The sequence below is a fragment of the Colobus angolensis genome, unplaced genomic scaffold (assembly GCF_000951035.1).
Source record: "Colobus angolensis palliatus isolate OR3802 unplaced genomic scaffold, Cang.pa_1.0 Scaffold9, whole genome shotgun sequence".
NCBI classification, from domain to species: Eukaryota; Metazoa; Chordata; class Mammalia; order Primates; family Cercopithecidae; genus Colobus; species Colobus angolensis.
The window spans coordinates 12,613,200-12,630,070 of NW_012122931.1; the positions used below are offsets into that span (position 1 = coordinate 12,613,200).

Consider the following 16,871-nt stretch of genomic DNA (forward strand, 5'->3'; position numbering starts at 1 on the left):
CAAGGTCGGGAGTTCAAGACCACCCTGGCCAACATAGTGAAACCCTGTCTCTATAAAAATACAAAAAAGCCGGGCATAGTGACAGGTACCTGTAGTCTCAGCTGCTTGGGAGGTTGAAGCAAGAGAATTGCTTGAACCCAGGAGGTGGAGGTTGCAGTGAGCCAAGATCGTGACGCTGCACTCCAGCCTGGGCGACAGACTGAGACTCCATCTCCAAAAAAAAAAAAAATACATAGTTTAAGGCCATACAAACTATTATGTTGAAGATTTAAGCCCTTATTTTGGGCAGTAATTATTCCAAATGGCAGTATTATAGCCAAGAAAAATATATATATATAAAATATTTTTATTATATAGTAATATATATATTATATATAAAATATATATATTTTCTTGGCTATAATACTGCCATTTGGAATAATTACTGCCCAAAATATGGGCTTAAATCTTCAACTTAATAGTTTGTATGGCCTTAAACTAACTAATATTTTAATTTTTATCATAACTTTTGGAAAATAGAACGTTTCAGGCCAGGAGTAGTGGCTCACGCCTGTAATCCCAGCACTCTGGGAGGCCAAGGCAGGCGGATCATTTAGGTCAGGAGTTCTAGACCAGCCAACATGGTGAAACCCCGTCTCTACTAAAAATACAAAATAGCTGGGTGTGGTGGTACACGCCTGTAATTCCAGCTACTTGGGAGGCTGAGGCAGGAGAATTGCTTGAACCCAGGAGGCGGAAGTTGCAGTGAGCCGAGATCATGCCAGTGCACTCCAGCCTGGGCAACAGAGGGAGACTCTCAAAAAAGGAAAATAGGACTTTTCTAGTTACTTCTGATACTTCTAGTGATAAAGACATCTCTTTGCTAGGGATTCCTAAAGTTTGATGTAGCTTTCCTTAAGTATGTATAGTTACCCTTAAAAGTTTTCACTTAAAGCTAACTTGTTTTTAATGTCATTTCTTTTTTCTCAGGGAGGAGCAAAAAACAATTCTGCCGGTAACTTCTTGCTTTAGCCAGCCACTCCCAGTGTCTATTAGCAATGCAAGTTGCCTCCCCATCACCACATCTGTCAGTGTTGGCAACCTCATTCTGAAAACTCATGTTATGTCTGAAGATAAAAACGACTTTTTAAAACCTGTTGCAAATGGGAAGATGGTTAACAGCTGAAAGGAAGTTCATCTTTCAAATTTGTGACCACACCATGGAAGCATTTACACTAGCTTTTTATATATATAATATATATTATATAATGTATATTTTTTTTAAAAAAAGATATTACTGGGGGCATCCATTTCCTGTGGACTCTTTGATACTTCAAGCCCTCTTGCATTAGCATTATGAAAAAAAAAAAAGAAAATTTACTTTACTAGGGTAACATGTTCACTTTCCAGAAGTGATTGGAATTTGGACAACATTTAACTTAAGCTTCAAGCAGCTTTTTATGAGTTTGTAGCAATCCGGTGCAGTAACTGAGCCATTTCCTATTTTAAATGGCTTCTATAGAAAATTAACAACTCAGTTATTAAACTAGCAGGATCCTACAATGATACATCTAGTGAAAGTAGATTTAGTTAACTTATTTATTTCTATTTTATGTTTCACTGAGAGAAGTTTCCATCTCATTCCAGCTGCTTTATTTATCTTTTTCATGGAACTTTGCATGGATTTCTTTTTCTTTTTTTAATTTTGAAGAGTGGAGTTAGATGTTCTTACCATAGAATTTTACAGGGTTATATACAGCTTTCTTTACTGCATTATATGTAGGAGTGTGGTGCAGTGCTTTTATCTGTAGCATATAATTTTTTTTTAATTTTCCATTTTTCAAGAGTAGTTTCTGCTTTGTTAATATTTATATACAGGCTACTTGTTGAAGTAATTAATTAAAAATATAACCAAGTGCCTAAGTCTTTCAGCTGATGTACTAGATATTAAATTCTCCTAAGTTATGCAGAATCGTTTTTACAATTTTGATAAATTATGCACTAATGTAATGGCAGTTTTTTAAAATGCAGATTTAAGCCTGTACATTATTGAATCTGATGACTTGGCAAAAGAATCAGGTGCTTTCAGCTTTCTTGAGAAAACCCTGTATGTAGCGTTTGCACTGACTAACAAGATGGTATTGCTGGGTTTTTAATTTAAACTAATTAATTTGGATGTTCATTGCATTATCTTGGTTAAATATTGTTTATTGTTACTTCATGTTGGGATTTAGTTTTTCTTGGTTTTTGACTGTTAAGTTGATAAGACGATGAACCATGTAATAGTAGAACATTGGCTAACATTTATTCATACTTAGAAACATGAATAATTTCTGCCTTGCTAAAATGTGACTGAAATGGTTTCGACTTGGCATCTGAAAGTATACAATGTGTTCAACCAGTCATGTCTCAGATTTGTGGGAGGTATTGTATTGAAACCTAAATTTCAGTCAACATTTGAAAAGAAAAGCTGGGCATTCCTTTCCTGGTGATCTTTACCTATAGTTTATCTGTTTTTCTTTTGTTTCTTTAAGATTAGTTTGACTTTTATTATTATTTTTTTAATTAACTTCTGTGAAGTTGTTTACTCTGAAAATTGTACTGGAATATTTTAAGCCAAGCTGATCTTTCACCAGGTGTACTGTATGTAAGGGCTTTTCCTGCTAGCAAGATGCTTAAACAGGATCATGTTATTGGTCGTCTGAGCTATTTAGTTGTTTTACAAAACCACAGCATTGTATCAGATAAGATTTTGATAAAAAGTTTTGTGCACATTTCCAGGGGCGGGAGGGTTGACATTTCCCTGAAATTTCTTGATTAGAATGAGTAAATACTGGTGTTTGATACATGTCTTAATGAACATGCTCATAAGGTGACTGATAAGTTGTAAATATACCTGAGAAACAAAGGGGTAGTTTTGATATTCTGGTATCAGTATGGAAGATCTTACACATTTATTTAATACTCAAATGTATGAAGATGTTTGTTTGTAGCATAACAACAGCACAGTAGCCTTGACTTAGTTTCCTTTGGTTAGTACTGTACCTTTTTGCCATGGCCAGTGCTCCCCATCCCTATAAAGACATTTTATTTATTTCACTCTGTAACCTGAAATGAATAGGAACAAGGGTTTTAAACCATGTTACATTAACTTATTTCTGACATTATAAATTAGCCTAGAATATTACAGGAACATAATTGTTATATAATTTATATCAGAACCTTTCTATAAATATGTGCTTCTTACATTTGAAATGCTTCCAATGTACTTTATTTGCTGTTTGTAATTCCAAAAAGGATATGCAAACCAGTCTGTCTATTTCATGGATATTTAATAGTGAGATCTTCCATGTTGAAGGTAATGTATTTTTTTTTAAGATTTTAAAATTGCTATTTTGTTACAAAATAGAGACCTATTAACAGTTTGAGAGCTCCTTATGTGCCCTCAGGGAAAGAACCCTCTGTGCAACAGAACTACACAAAACATCTTCAGCACGTTCTGAGGGTGAATATATACTACATAAATTGATCTTGTGTATTTAACCTTATCTTTTTAATTTTAAAATTGAAATTTTGAAACTTGGTTGTGCTCTGCTGGAGGGGGTTGGGATAAACTGCTTAAATGTTTGCCTACTTGTCCAGTGAAATTACATTTGCATCAGTATATGTATATACCTGCCAACCTTATTGGTATGTCTCAGAACGTTTATATTAAAGTAATGCTTGTCTTGCAGCAGGTGATCCCATAAAACAATAACTCCCTGTTCTTAAAAATTTACTCTCTTTTTCACTAACAACATAGGAATTGTTTCTGTGTTGAGATTATTCTGTGTTGCATCCATTCTCTGTGTAGTGGTCACCTTCTGTCTGTCATGGTGGGTTTAATGTGAAGTAAAACCATTGGTTCTCTGCCACTTTTGAAGAAAGGGCAGTTCATCTGATCCTTCTTCAGAATGGTACCTACTGATATCATCGAGGAAAATGTTACAAATCAGACCTAGAATATGACTTTTTGAAATTGAGGCATTTCCTGTCATTTGGCCTTCTTACCAACAAGATGTGATGTACAAATTTGGAATCAAAGGATACAAAGCAACAAGAGAGGAAATGTGTAATGGGGGTAACCAAACTGCATATGTTACCTATTGTCTAATCAGAAAAACTAGTCTGAGGTCTGGAATGCAGGAAAGTGGTGGTTATTTTCTTTCATTTTTTGTGTTTTTGTTTTTTAATTTCTAAGTTCCATTCTGAAGTCCATGTGCCCCATTCAGTTACTGTGGTTGTAGCATCAGTTTTTTTGTGGTTTCATTTCATTTTATGAATACAGAGGAAGTTACATATATATTTTTTCTATTTGGTACCTGAACAAAGCAGATTCCCTTGCCTTTGCTGCCATGTCTTATGTTCAATGCCACGTGATAAACCAGTGTCATACATGAAAGTTGTGCATTGTAATTTTCAAAAAAAGGGAGTTCATTAGGCCAGTGGCACTAACTTTTCCCTCCCATCATAGCTATTTATTCTAGTAAGAGGATAATAAAAGAAATTTCCTATGCAAGAACTGAAATTTTCCATTTGTATGGATCTAGTCACTTTCATTCAGATTTCAAGTTGAAGTTAAGTATATAAAGCATATCCCAATTTTATATGCTGCCTTGAGAAAATTACAGGATGCACAGCAATTTGTAGTTATTTCAAATGGGATCATTTAAACATTTGAAAAATTATTTTAAAAACCATCTAGCTTGCTTTTGGATTTTAGACATTAAAGCCTGTGTTGTCTTGTTAACAGGGGTGGAATTTATAACAACCAGATTCAGCATATGATTTCGCCTTTGAATCTGAGTATTTCTTCCCTATCTTCTTTGAGTCATTTTCTGAGCAGACTGTCACCAGTATTGATAACTAAGCATTAAAGGGAAAAGTTGCATTGCAACTATGCATTGGTTTCCTGGAAGAACTTTTGTTTTAATGAATGAAGAGGCTTGATGGGATCACTTACTGTAACTCCTTCTACATAAGGACCCCTTCTGCAAGCAGAACACAAAAGAACATGCTCAAGGACTATCCCATTTTCTGGATAAATTGAATACGTTTGCTAGTAACGTCTTTATACTGCGGCTTCCTTGTATCCCTTTGCTGGCAAGGGAATACAAGGCATCAAGGCCACAGATCAAAACACCCCACATTTGAGTGGAGTATTATTTTTACTCCAAGAGCAGTTATTCTCCTTGAGTCTAAAATTGGCAGTTTTTTCTTTTTTTTAATAAAATTTTTAAAATATCCCCAAACCAGTGGAACATAGACACTGGCTGCACTTAGTACCAAAAGCCAAGGTCATTTGCACATATTCCATCAACCTGTCAAGAATTAGGCCTCACTTTATAACCCAAGGCATGGAAGTGCATGCATTCTCTTAGCTGGGCAAACAATTATACTGTAGTTGTGATACAACACATGTGGCTTTTATTTGTACTGCACATATCCACTGTACAGCCACTTGGGAGTATCGTGGTTAGCTTGCAGCAACTGCTGTCTGCATTTATACTGTTTATTGCATATTCTTTTCCCTGGAAGTGAAAGAGAAATGTTTTTCTTGTTGCATTGATTACATTTTATAAATTTGCTTAGCTGGAAAGTTTGGGAAAAGAGGCCTGTTTGTCAATTGTACAACCGATTGTGAAGCTCTAGTGTGAATATTTTTACGTCTGTATTAGACATTTTCTTTGCAAATCTATTGTTCGATTGAAATGTAAATGAAATTAAAGATGGTGTACACCCATCATGTAAAAAGCAGGCACCATCTCTAAGATGGATTTAATGCTCATTTTTAAGGCATATACTCAGCTTCTATTTAAAACTATAATTTAAAATAATTCTGTACAATGAAATGGGGAATATATATGGGAATAAATTCTATTCCATTTATTTCAATTTGAATTTCCAAATCGTAATGTTTCCCTTTGTGCTATAGGAATAGGATTAAATGGGGGAAGACTAGGATTTATAAGGCCTGTATATGGGGGGAGGGCTGAGATGGAACAATGAGGGTTGTGATGATAGTGAATAGCAAGGAGTGAATTCTGTGTGTTTTTGCTGTAGCACTGAAGTGAAGAGATATTAGCTTTGGCTGTTCACAAAATAGAGCATCATGATTTTCAGTGTTTGAGAGAAAATTGATGGAAAAAGTTTGCAGTACTTGACATGTATTTGCATGCACAAAATAAAATTATTTGTCCACCTTAAAAGTTGTTTGTTTAATGTCAATATTAAGTTTATGGTATATTTTAGTTATCTAGATTTTCTTGGCATAGTTTTTGGCTTAACAGAGCTACCAGGCCACTCCTTGAGATTTAAATGATTACCTGCCTCATCTATATATCATAAGGAAGGGTTTGAAAGAAATGAATAGACTCAAGGAGGTTGAGATATACCTTAATTCTGTCAAGTCACTTCATTCAACACACAGCACTTTCTGTGTGGGAGATGAGGATGCAGGTAGTACTGAGTTTACTGTCTAGTGGGAAAAGCAGGACAGATACATAACTAATACAAAACAATGTATCATAGAAGTTTGAAGACAGTTCTGTGGACCTCAGCAGAATGGCTTGGTCTAGACACCATTTTTATTGGGCCTCAAGTGGTTTTATTCATTCATTCAGCTGGTATATTTTAAACCTCTGCGCTGTTCAGTAAGGTTAAAGGTCTGTGAAACATGAGTTTCTTCTCTAGAAACAGTATGGAAAATCAGAAGCCAAATTAGAATAATTCAGTGAACTATTCTTCTGATGTAGTATGTAGGGAAACTCCAAAAGGAAATTAAGGGGTTAGTGGCAGTGGTGAGCAAAAGGAAGTACTTCTCTGTAAAATGACCTCCAGCTGGACTTTTAGCTACATGACATTGCACCAAGCAGAGATAAGTAGAGGAAGTACCCTGAGTTCCAACTCTACCTTCACAACAACCCACTCAATCTTGAACGATCATTCCTTGAAGTACTATCTTGGATAGAAAAGAGGAAAAAACAGGCTAGGCGAGGTGGTTCACACTTGTAATCCCAGCATTTTGGGAGGCCGAGGCGGCTGGATCACAAGGTCAGGAGATCGAGACCATCCTGGCTAACACAGTGAAACCCTGTCTATACTAAAAGTACAAAAAATTAGCCGAGCGTGGTGGCGGGTGCCTGTAGTCCCAGCTACTCGGGAGGCTGAGGCAGGAGAATGGCATGAACCCGGGAGGCAGAGCTTGCAGGGAGCCGAGATCATGCCGTTGCACTCCAGCCTGGGCGACAGAGCAAGACTTGGTCTCAAAAAAAAAAAAAAAGAAAAAAAAAGAAAAAACAAACTACCGTCCTTTACTTTAGATTTTAGATGTTACAGCCCGTATCTTATGTTCGAGATGTTATATAACTTGCCCAGATGTTATAACTACAAAGTAGTAGAATCAGAATTCTGATTTGTCTGCCTCTTTTCTACCTCCCAAGGAGGTGGTGGTGGTGATGGTGATCGGAACTTATATTGACCGTAAGTGTTACAATGGAAGAGGTGTTTAAGGAATGGTGCTTCAGTGATTAATATAGAATACAGCCAACTCTTAGAGCACTTAATATGTTCCAGGAACGGTTGTAATTGCAATAATAGTATCATGACTTAGGACCATAAAACTGACGCAGAGATCTTAGAGATTTTGCCCAATGTCACAGAGGAGGTAGGTAGGGGCTTCCATGAAGGACAGCAAATACCATTCTAAAGAGACAATTTATATAATCTAAACAACTTGGGATTTTAGAAAGATCCCTTTAGCCATGGGGTGAAAGGTAAAGCTGGAGATAGACCAGCAGGGAAGTCAGGTCAGCAATCTAGGTGAGAAGTGTTGAGAGCATGGCCAAGCTGGGATGGAGGAAAAGAGATGGATTTAAAAAGTAGGAGACAGCAATTGACAGGATTTGTAGTGTAGGAAGTCTATTGGACATCTACCTAATCAATATAGGGGATTAAATTTGGCTTAAAATCCCAGACCCCATTGCTGAGAACAGTCCAATATTTGTAAAACGTGTAATCTTGTATACATCCTAAAGTATGTGACAACAGAGATCAGGAAGGAGGAAGAGGGTGAAAAACCATGGATGGGTGATCCAGGTAAGGGAGAGGAAACTTAAGGAAATGAAATTCCAGGGAGATTTTATTTCCTTTATAATATCTATTGAAATAATTATCATGCATATTAACAAAGTATCCCAGAAACCCATGGAATATCTTCATGATTAGATCTTTCACTTCAGGTCTTTATTCAAAAGGCAGATTCAGTGAGAATCAGATGGAGGGTGCCATTTAAAATAGGTATTTAGGGCCAGCCATTGTGGCTCACACCTGTAATCACAGCACTTTGGGAAGCCAAGGCGGGCAGATCACTTAAGGTCAGGAGTTAGAGCCAGCCTGGCCGACATGATGAAACCCCGCCTCTACTAAAAATACAAAAAAATTAGCCAAGTATGGTGGCATGCACCTGTAGTTCCAGGAACTCAGGAGGGTGAGGCAAGAGAATCACTCGAACCTGGAATTTGGAGGTTGCAGTGAGCCAAGATTGTGCCACTGCACTCCAGCCTGGGTGACAGAGTGAGACTCCTTCTCAAATTAATTAAATAGATATTTAAATTCCAAGATTTTGGATAAGATCAATTGACTTTTTTTTTAAGTTTTATATTTTGAAATAATTGTAGATTCACAAGAAGTGCAAAAAATTGTACAGAGGACCATATAGCTTCACACACTTTCTCCAATGGTAGCATGTTATATAACTATAGTATATGTGTGTGTGTGTGTATATATATATATATATATATATATATTTTCTTTTTCTTTTATTTTTTTTGAGACAGGGTTTCGCTGTCACTCAGGCTGGAGTGCAGCAGTGGTGTGATCTGCAACTTTCGCCTTCTGGGCTTAGGTGATCCTCCCACCTCAGCCTCCTAAGTAGCTGGGACTACAGGTGCACATAACCTTGCCTGGTTAGTTTTTGTAGAGATGAGGTTTTGCCATGTTGTCCAGGCTGGTCCCAAACTCCTCAACCCAAGGGTTCTACCCACCTCAGCCTCCAAAAGTGCTAGGATTACAACTGTGAGCCACCCAAGCCCAGCCCCTAATTATAATATTAAAACCAGGAACTTGACATTCCTACAATCCAGAGCTTATTTAGATTTCACCAGTTTCCCTTGCACTCATTTGCATGCATGTGCATGTTCGTGTGTGTGTAAGTTCTATGTAGTTTTCACATGTAGATTTGTGGAACCACCACTACTATCAAGATAAGAACTGTTTCATCTCCTCAGTGATCCCTCATGCTACCCCTTTATATCACATCCATTCTCCTTGCTTATCCCTATTCTCCCATCCCTAAACTCTGGCAACCACTAATCTCTTCTCCATCTTTGTAATTTTGTCATTTCGGGAATGTTATATTACTGGAATTATACCATATGTAACCTCGAGATTGGTTTTTTTTTTTCGCTCAGCATAATTCCCTTGAAATTAATCCAAGTGGTTGCATGTATTAATGGTTTTTTCTTTATGTTGCTGGGTAGTATGCCATGGTACATCCGTAGTACCATGGTATACTACATGGTATACTGTACACCATGGTAATGGTGTCTTTAGCCATTAACCCATTGAAGGGCATTTGGAATGTTTCAAATTTTTGGCTGTTACAAATAAAGCTGCTATGAACATTTGTATGCACATTTCTGTGTGGATATGTTTTTATTTCTGAAGGTTTTTTTTTTTTTTAATAGTGAATGAATTGGTATACTTTGTCTACCTCTGAAGGAAATCAATAAATTAGACTATAAGGTCTTAATTTGGAAATGGACAAATTCCTTAAAAATACAGTTTACCAAACTGGATACAAGATGAAAATAAAAATTGGAGTAACTCTTGTATTAATTATCTACTGGTATAACAAATTACCCGAAAACTTAGGGGCTTACCACAAAATTTATCACCTCAGTTTCTGTAGGTCAGAAATCTGGATATGATTTAAATAGGTGCCCTGCTTCAGGGTCTCTCACAGGCTGTAATCTGGGTGTTGGCTGGCACTCCAGTCATCTCACAGCCCAGCTGGGGAAGGATCTGCTTCCAAGCTCACTCACGAGATTGTTGGCAGGATTCATTCAATTCTTCATGCCCTTTGGAATAAGGGCATCGGTTTTTTGCTGGCTGGAGGCTGGAGGCTACCGATACTGGTTTGAATGTTTGCCCCCTCCAAATCTCATGTTGAAATGTGACCTCATGTTGGAGGTGGGGCCTGGTGGGATGCATTGGATCATGGGGGCAGATCCCTCAAGAATGGCTTAGCACCATCCCCTTGTTGATGAGTGAGTTCTCACTCAGTTCATGCTAGCTCTGATTGTTTAAAAGAGTGTTGTACTTCTGCACCCCACACACATCTTGGTCCTGCTCTTGCCATGTGATACACTGGCTCCCCTTCGCTTTCCACCATGAATATAAGCCTCCTGAGGCCCTCAACAGAAACTAAGCAGATGTTGGTGTCATGCCTATACAGCCTGCAGAACTGTGAACCAAATTAAACCTCTTGTCTTTATAAAGTACCCAGTCTCAGTTATTTCTTTGTAGCAACACAAGAACAGACTAATACAGAACACTGGTACTGAGGAGTGTGGCATTGCTATAAAGATACCTGAAAATGTGGAAGTGGCTTTGGAACTGGGTAACAGGCTGAGGTTGGAAGAGTTTGGAGAGCTCAGAAGAATACAGGAAGACAAGGGAAATTTTGAAACTTCTTATATACTTGTTAAGTGGTTGTGACCAAATTGCTGATAGAAATGTGGATAGTGAAGTCTAGGCTGATGAGGTCTCAGATGGAAATAAGGAAGTTATTGAAAGCTGGAGTAAAGGTCACCCCTCTTATGCCCTAGAAAAGACTTGGCTACATGGTGTACATATCCCAGGGATCTGTAGAAGTTTGAACTTAAGAGTGAAGATATAGGGTATCTGGTGGAAGAAATTTCTAAGCAGCAAAGCATTCAAGATGTAGCATGGTTGCTTCTAACAGCCTATGATGAGATGTGGGAGCAAAGGAATGACTTAAAGTTGGAACTTATATTTAAAAGGGAAGCGGAGTAGAAAAGTTTGGAAAATTTGCAGACTGTTCCCTGTGGAAGAGGAAGGATCCAAGCAGGCTGCAGAACTACCACTTGCTAGAGAAATGAGCATGACTAAAAGGGAGCCAAGTGCTACTATCTAAGAAAATGGGAGAAAGACCTGTATTGCATTTCAGAGATGTTTGAGGCAGCCCCTCCAGTTACAGCCCAGAGGCCAAGGAGGAATGAATGGTTTCTGTAGTGAGGCCAGGGTGCTGCTGCCCTGTGCACTACTGCCCTGCACAACCTCAGTGGGCTGCTCCAGCTCCAGTCTTGGCTCAAAGGGCCCCAGCTATGGTTCCATCTGCCACTTTGGAGAATGCAAGTTGCCCAAAGCCTTGGTGGCTTCCAAGTGTTGTTAAGTCTGCAGGCACATGGAATGCAAGAGTGAACGAAGCTTGGAGCTTCCCCCTAGATTTCAGAGGATTTATGGAAAAGCCTAGGTGCCCAGGCAGAAACCTGCTGCAGGGCAGATTCCCCAAAGAAGATACCCACTAGGTCAATGCCAAGGGAAAATGTGAGGTTGGAGGCCCCACACAGAGTCACCACTGGGTCACTGTCTTGTGGAGCTGTGGGAAGTGATTGCTGCTCTCTAGACCCGAGAATGGTAGAGCCACCTGCAACGTGCATCCTGAGCCTGGAAAAATCACAGGTGCCCAACTCCAGCTGGTAGGGGAGTAGCCACAGGGGCTGCACCCTGCAAAGCCACAGGGGTGAAGCTGATCAAGGCCTTGGGAATGCACATCTTGCACCAGTGTGTCCAGGATGCCAGACATGGAGTCAAGGATGTGTGTGTGTGTGTGTATTTTTTTGACCTCTGAACTTTTTGTTGCCCTCCTGCTCCCCAAAGAGTACCCTGCTTCTGCTGGCTTAATGTCTCAGAACTTTGGTGTTGCTGGTCTCAGACACCACTTTGCCATCCACAATCTGGGTGGTGGTCTTTTGGATGTTTTGCATGGAATTGCTGCTGTCCAGGGCATCACCAAGATTGAAGTCCTTGCCATCTTCCAGCAGGCGGCAGTAGGTGGCAATCTCAGCCTCCAGCTTGACCTTGATGTTCAGCAGGGCCTCGTACTTCTGGGCCTGGCAGGGCCCTTATACCCTGTGCCAGCTCTGACTCCAGGTGCAGCAGGATCCTGTTGAGCTGCTTCATCTGCAGGGCATAGTGAGCCTCCACCTCCCTCAGGCTGTTCTCCAAACTGGCCCTCAGATTTCTGAGTCCAGGTTGCTCTCCAAGGACTAGACTATACATCTTAGCTCCGTGAGCATCATCTCAGCAGCTCCGACCTCAGCAGACTGCGTCATGACCACTGTGGTGCTCTCCTCAATCTGCTGGGACCATTACTTGTCTAGCTCCTTTTGGTTCTTCTGAGCCAGTTCACTGTATTGGGCCCAGATGTCTGCCATGATCTTGGTGAGGTCCAGAGATTTGGGGGCATCTACCTCCATAGTCAACCCAGAGCTGCAACCTGGGCTTATAGGCCTTTTACTTTCTCTTTGTGGTTCTTCATGAAGAGCAGCTTTTTCTTGAGAGCCTTGATCTCTGTCTCCAGCTGCAGCTGAGTGACACTAGTGTTGTCAGTGACCTTGTGGAGCCCGTGGTTGCCACTCTCCACAGACTGGCGCATGGCCAGCTCTGTTTCATACTTTCATAATCAGCAGCAAGATGGGCACTGTCGATCTGCAGAACGATGCTGGCATTGTCCACAGTATTTGTGAAGATCTCAGCCCTCAGGCCCTCGATGGTCTTGAAGTAATGGCCCTGGTCTCTGGCCTGAGGTCCCTTCTTCTCCAGGTGCTCTCAGATTTTGCTCTCCAGCCTCTGGTTCTCAGTCTCCAGGCTCCTCACTCTGTCCAGGTAGGGGGCCAGGTGGTCATTCAGCTTTGCATGGTCTCCTTCTCGTTCTGGATGCTTCCCATTCCTGCCAGACTCCCGGCCATCCCTTTGGCCAGGACCCCAGACCCCAAGCCACCCCAGAAGGTGATGAAGCAGGACACGGAGATCCAGAAACCAGAGCCCCCAGCGCCTGCATAGATGTTGGCCTCTCTGCTGACTGGCCAGACGGTGAAGCTGGGCAGCTGGACAGAGCCCAGGGACTGGTGGTTGGTGGGGAAGGTGGAGCGAGTGGTGAAGCTCATGCTGTCTGGGGAGGAAAGCGAGAGGACAGGAGTCAGTCTTTGTGGACTCTATGTGTGTTTTAGACAGGGTCTCATTCTGTTGCCCAGGGCAGTGGCGCAATCATGGCTCACTGCAGCCTTGACCTCTGAGGCTAAAGTGATCCTCCCACCTCAGCCTCCTGGGTAGCTGGGACTACAAGGTGCACACCACCATGCCTGGCTAATATTTTTTTAAATTTTTTGTAGAGACAGGTTTCGCGATATTGCACAGGCTCAAGGATTATTTTGGAGTTGTAAGATTTAATATCTGCCCTGCTGAGTTTCAGACTTGCATGGGGCCTGTAGCCCCTTTATTTTGGTCAGTTTCTCCCTTTTGGAATGGGAATGTTTACCCAATGCCTGTACCACCATTGTTTTTTGGAAATAAATAACTCGTTTTGATTTTACAGGTTCATAGGTGAAAGGTGAGTCTCAGAGAAGATTTAGGACTTTTGATTTGATGTTGGAATGAGTTGAGACTTTGGGGGATTTCTGAGAAGGGATTATTGTATTTTGCAATGTAAGAAGGACATCAGATGTGTGTGTGTGAGTGTGGTGGTGTCAGGGGAAGAATGATATGATTTGGATATTTGTCCCCTCCAAATCTCATGTTGAAATGTGACCTTGTGCTGGAGGTGGGGCCCAGTGGGATGTATTGGATCATGGGGATGGATCTCTCATAAATGGCTTAGTGCCATCCCCTTGGTGATGAGTTCTTGCTCAGTTCCTGCTAGATCTGGTTGTTTAAAAGAGGGTGATACCTCCCCCACCACCACTTGCTTCTGCTCTCACCACGTGATATGCTGGCTCCTCTTTGCTTTCTGTCATGATTGTAAGCTTCCTCAGGCCGTCCCCAGGAGCTAAGCAAATAAATATTGGTGCCATGCCTGTACAACCTGCGGAACTGTGAGCCAAATTAAACCTCTTTTCTTTACCAGCATCATTATTTCTTTACGTAGAAATACCAGTCTCAGGTATTTCCTTTTTTTTTTTTTTTTTTTTTTGAGACAGAGTCTTGCTCTGTCACCCAGGCTGGAGTGCAGTGGTGTGATCTCAGCTCACTGCAACCTCCGCCTCCCAGGTTCAAGTAATTCTTATGCATCAGCCTCCTGAGTAGCTGGGACTACAGGCGCACAACACCACACCTAGCTAATTTTTGTATTTTTAGTAGAGATGGTGTTTCACCATGTTGGCCAGGATGGTCTCGATCTCCTGACCTTGTGATCCACCTGCCTCAGCCTCCCAAAGTGCTAGGGTTACAGGCATGAGCCACCGTGCCCGGCCATCTCAAGTATTTCTTTATAGCATCATAAGAAAGGACTAATACAGCTATTGTTAGTTTCTGGCCACATAAGCCTCTTGTAGTGCAGCTCACAATATGGTAGAGTGGCTCATCCAAGCAGCAAGCAAGACAGACAACAGAGAGAGAGAGAGAGAGAGAGAGCGCTAAAAAGACATCACTATCTTTTATAACCAAATTTTAGAAGCAACATCCCATTAGTTTTGTGGTATTCTAATCCTTAGAAGCAAGGGAAAGGGATTACACAGGGCATGACTACCAGGAGGCGGGGAACTTTGGGAGTAGTATCACTCTGTGTCCAATCAGGAGGTAGAAACTACACAGTAAGTTATATGGGGTAAAGCTTAATATGAAGAATCATTAAATGCTAATAAACGACTACCAGCTAAAAGTAAATTCCTTATGGTACTCTATAGCTTAGAGAGAGTACCTAAGGAAACACAAACTTGGAAAGGGGTCCTCTTCTCAAGGCTGAAGGTCACACCTCAGAGAAGGTATAGTTCAGCCCAGAGGTCCGCTAGTTGGCCCAGGCTGGAACTAGTTACTGGCAGACAGAAAGCTACTCTCCAGGCAGCAGGAGAGGTACACAGGAGCCTGCAGAGAGAGTTGGCTGGTGGGGAACAGGAAACTGGTAGGGGACAGGAAGCCTTCAGAAAGCTAATTTTCACATTGAGAGGGCCACAGGAAAATTGTTGCTGGTCTAGACTGAGGTTGCAGTGTCACCAAGGGACCATATGTGCTGGACACATGGCTGGGGAAGAGCTCCCCTGGATGTCCTTACATCCACATCACTGACCTACCACGAAACTGTAGGAAACAGTAGGAGAGCCCCTCCTCCTGCAATGCCCCTCCAGCGCCCTCTACTGAGAAAGCTCATCACTGTACTCACTGCAAAGGAGAGAGGTGCTTCACTGAATTCTACCCATTACTGAAGAGGATATATTTAAGGGGGATTGGGAGCAGAGGGGCAATACATTGATCATTAGCATAGGAGCCATTTTAGAAGCTGCCTGCCATAGCCCTATAACTACCAAAGACATTGAATTAATTTTGAAAAACCTTCCCACAAAGAAAACTCCAGGTCCAGATGGCCTCACAGGTTTATTCTATTATTAATAAATATTTAGGGAGAAATAATGCCAATTTTACAGAAGCTACTTCAGAAAGTGGAAGAGGGAACTTACAACTAGTTTTATTAGATAAACATAACCACACAGTGACATTACAAAAAAGAAAATCATAGATTAATAGCTCTCATGAACATAGAAGCAAAAATCCTTAAAATATTGGTAAATCTAGCTATGTATATCAGATATAGTACATCAAATCCAAATAGTGTTTATTTCAGGAATGCAAGGTTGCTTTAGCATTTGAAAATCAATCTGTGTACTTGACCATATTAACAAAGTAAAGGTTATATTCTATTATTATAAGGTCTCTTAAAATTTAATGGTATTCCATTCTGATTGGCTTATAGAAATTAAAATATATATACATAAATAAGAAAAACTGTTTTTTTTTTTTTTGAGATGGAGTTTCACTCTTTGCACCTAGGCTGGAGTGCAGTGGCATGATCTCGGCTCACTGTGACCTCTAACATCCACCTTCTGGGTTCAAGCAATTCTCCTGCCTCAGCCTTCTGAGTAGCTGGGATTACAGGTGCGTGCCACCACACCTAGCTAATTTTCTTTTGTGTTTTTAGTAGAAATGGGGTTTCGCCATGTTGCCCAGGCTGGTCTCAAACTCCTGAACTCAGGTAATCCCCAGCCTCAGCCTCCCAAAGTGCTCGGATTACAGGCATGAGCCACCAGTCCCAGCCTCAAGTATTTCTTAAAAAGAGATTTTACTTCTTAAATTTTAAAGGTGTGGGCTAAAGAAAAAGGTAGTTGCTAAAAGTATTGTTACTAAAACTATGAAAGCAGAGGTTTTCTGATTTGCTTTGATTTCTTAATCAAAACTTTTTTAAAAAGAAATTTAAGGCTGGGTGCAGTGGCTGACACTTATAATCCCAGCACTTTGGGAGGCTGAGGTGGGAGGATCGTTTGAAGCCAGGAATTTGAGACTAACCTGGGCAACATAACAAGACCCCATCTCTACTTTAAAAAGAAAAAAGGACCAGTGCGGTTACTCATGCCTGTAATCCCAGCACTTTGGGAGGCCGAGGTGGGTGAATCACCTGAGGTCAGGAGTTCGAGACCAGCCTGCCAACTTAGTGAAACCCCGTCTCTACTAAAAATACAAAAGTTAGCCAGATGTGGTGATGGGTGCCTGAAGTTGCAACT

General features: G+C 40.8%; 1 protein-coding gene and 1 pseudogene across 1 annotated transcript in view; one reads left to right on the forward strand and one right to left on the reverse strand.

Moving 5' to 3' along the window:
* The window catches only part of RC3H2 (ring finger and CCCH-type domains 2), a 58,838-nt gene extending 52,611 nt beyond the window's left edge, over window positions 1–6,227 (forward strand). The window contains exon 21 of the mRNA XM_011931418.1: window positions 970–6,227. Coding sequence (XP_011786808.1) covers window positions 970–1,165 — 196 coding nt within the window. The 3' untranslated portion in view covers window positions 1,166–6,227. The remainder of the gene's footprint in view (window positions 1–969) is intronic.
* A 5,775-nt stretch (window positions 6,228–12,002) lies between these two features.
* LOC105504126 lies at window positions 12,003–13,271 on the reverse strand (annotated as a pseudogene).
* Between the last annotated feature and the right edge of the window lie 3,600 nt (window positions 13,272–16,871).